The 2,190-nt window shown below is 40.7% G+C and overlaps 1 protein-coding gene across 7 annotated transcripts in view; it reads right to left on the reverse strand.

Moving 5' to 3' along the window:
- Window positions 1-2,190, reverse strand: part of ppargc1a (peroxisome proliferator-activated receptor gamma, coactivator 1 alpha) — a 50,159-nt gene that overhangs the window by 4,066 nt on the left and 43,903 nt on the right. For all 7 annotated transcript variants that reach the window (XM_014004369.1, XM_014004368.1, XM_014004373.1 and 4 more), the window contains one exon: window positions 1,405-1,556. In XM_014004369.1, coding sequence (XP_013859823.1) covers window positions 1,405-1,556 — 152 coding nt within the window. The remainder of the gene's footprint in view (window positions 1-1,404; window positions 1,557-2,190) is intronic.

A 2,190-nucleotide genomic window follows, 5' to 3' on the forward strand; every position in this document is an offset into this window, starting at 1 on the left:
GGAGAAGTCCCAGACGGAGCAGAGAAGGGAAACTGGAATTGAGCAGAGCTGCGTAGGAAGGCAAGAGCCAGGCTAGATCAACTTGGTATTTTTATGAAAACCGTTTGAAATTAGTCAAACAACAAAAAACAAATAATTCCTTTTAGTTGGTTTTTCTATTCATTATTTAAATATCACTAAATGTTATTTTATTTCTTGTTGACCCTCTTAGTTTGAAGCTGATCAGTCCACTAAGTTTCAACAGTTGGCAAAAAAAAAGGCGAATCTGCTAAATGGGAAGCTATTTCCTAAAATAGCAAATTAGTGAACTGTGCCCACCACTGTTGGAAACACACATCTTTATTTATTTATTTATTTTAAGGGGGAAAAGCTGAAATATTTGGGAACCACTGAACGGGATGGTTGAAATGTGGTTGTTCAATGATCCCACACAGAACAAAACCAGCTTTAGAACTAATAATAAAGATGATCTTCATTGTTGTTGTTTTACTTTTGGCTGCTCATTTCTACAGGAGTTGCCACAGTGAGCAAACATTTAGAAGATTTGACAACTGTTTTACTCTGAATGATCTTGATGCAATCTGCGCTTGAACCCACTAACAAGACCACAACAAAGACTGAGCTACTGTAAGCAGTGGATGTATGTACTGTATATATTTTAATCTTGTATGATTCTGAAAAAATCTGCAACAAATTTTACTATGTGGACCCAATTCTTATTTTTACAAATCACTAAGGTTGCACCTTGTATAATTATTCCAACGTGGAAAATGAATGCTTCAAATAAATCAATAAAAGTCCAGAATTAAGATGACATTTTTAAAATGTTGAGAGCATGCGTACTTCTGTGTCTCAACTTTATCCTTTTGATGCCAGATATGTTCTTGCCCTTTGCACCTCATCYCTTTCTGCATAATTTACCTCTGCGCTCTCCTAAAAGGATTCCTACATACATGTTTATGCCGACACACAAAGACACTCCATATACGTGGCGGCGCAGAAGCTTTTAAGTGCTCTCCTGCCCTCTGACGTCTTCCTTTTCATACCAACAAAGTAAAAACATACATCCGATGTCCATGTGAGTAATGGAGTCTGCCTCATTTTTCCTAGGATACTCACAGGGAGGAAATGGAGCTCCATTCTCAGCGTGTTCRCATGCTGACCTTTGCCCTTGCTTTGCAATCTCGAGCCACAAATGGCTCGCAGAGACATTCAGTACTGCATGAATTGGTATCAGCATGGAGACGGGGATGTTTTGATCTGGAAGCATCACTTAAGGCTTTTTGCCGTCTTATTTTGCCCGTGCTCTTTTCCCTTTTTTTTGTGTGTGTGTGTGTGTGTGTACTGACTGTATTCAAAGCACTCAAATATAGAGCGCAGAGTGAACAACAAAGCTGCACTTACCCAAGTCTGTGTAATGTGATTTGCAGAGCTGCTTTTGTCCGCCAAAACACAACTCGAACTGAGGCTCGTTTGACCTGCGTAAGGTGTGTCCGTTCTCAAGGGCGGCGAAGGCGTCACAAGTGTAGCGGTACGTGATGAAGCCGAAATTGTCCCTGAACGGGAAGAGAAAARGACGCGTCAGTTTGTTGCTGTGGGGGAACAGTGACTCAACAGAAAGGCCTCGTCTTAGATGACGATCAYGCTATTTATATGCAAAAGAGAATCAATAAAGGCATATCAGTTGAGTCTCCGCGAGCATAAAAGTCGAGGAATCAGGAGAYGCTGCGAGACTGCAAATATCGGTCCCTGTCATTGGTCTTAAAGTTTAGCAGGTCAAACCGATTTTTGTCAAAYGCAATTTATAGCTATAGAATGTAAACCTGTAAACTACTTACGACCATCRAAAAGTGATACGATTAGCATTAAAGGCACAGTGTGTAGGATTTGTTGTTTTCAGCGACATCTAGTGGTTGAGTGGTCGAATCATCCTCCCTGGTCCTCCCCCCACCCCCACCCCTGCTTCCAAACACAAAGGAGTTGCTACGGTGTCTCTCAGGTGTCAAAAACCTTTAATTCCAACTGCGATGTCTACCAGCAGCTTCAGGGCTAGTGATGTTTCAAGTGGTAACATTATGAGTTTTAATAAGTAAAATTATCCCAGCTACAATGACAGAACAAATATTACATTTATAATATTACAAGTAAAACTGTTTTTGACGCCGCCACCGCAGTTTGTCCTTCATGAGC

Source organism: Austrofundulus limnaeus, unplaced genomic scaffold, assembly GCF_001266775.1.
Source record: "Austrofundulus limnaeus strain Quisiro unplaced genomic scaffold, Austrofundulus_limnaeus-1.0 Scaffold23, whole genome shotgun sequence".
Classification (NCBI taxonomy): Eukaryota; Metazoa; Chordata; class Actinopteri; order Cyprinodontiformes; family Rivulidae; genus Austrofundulus; species Austrofundulus limnaeus.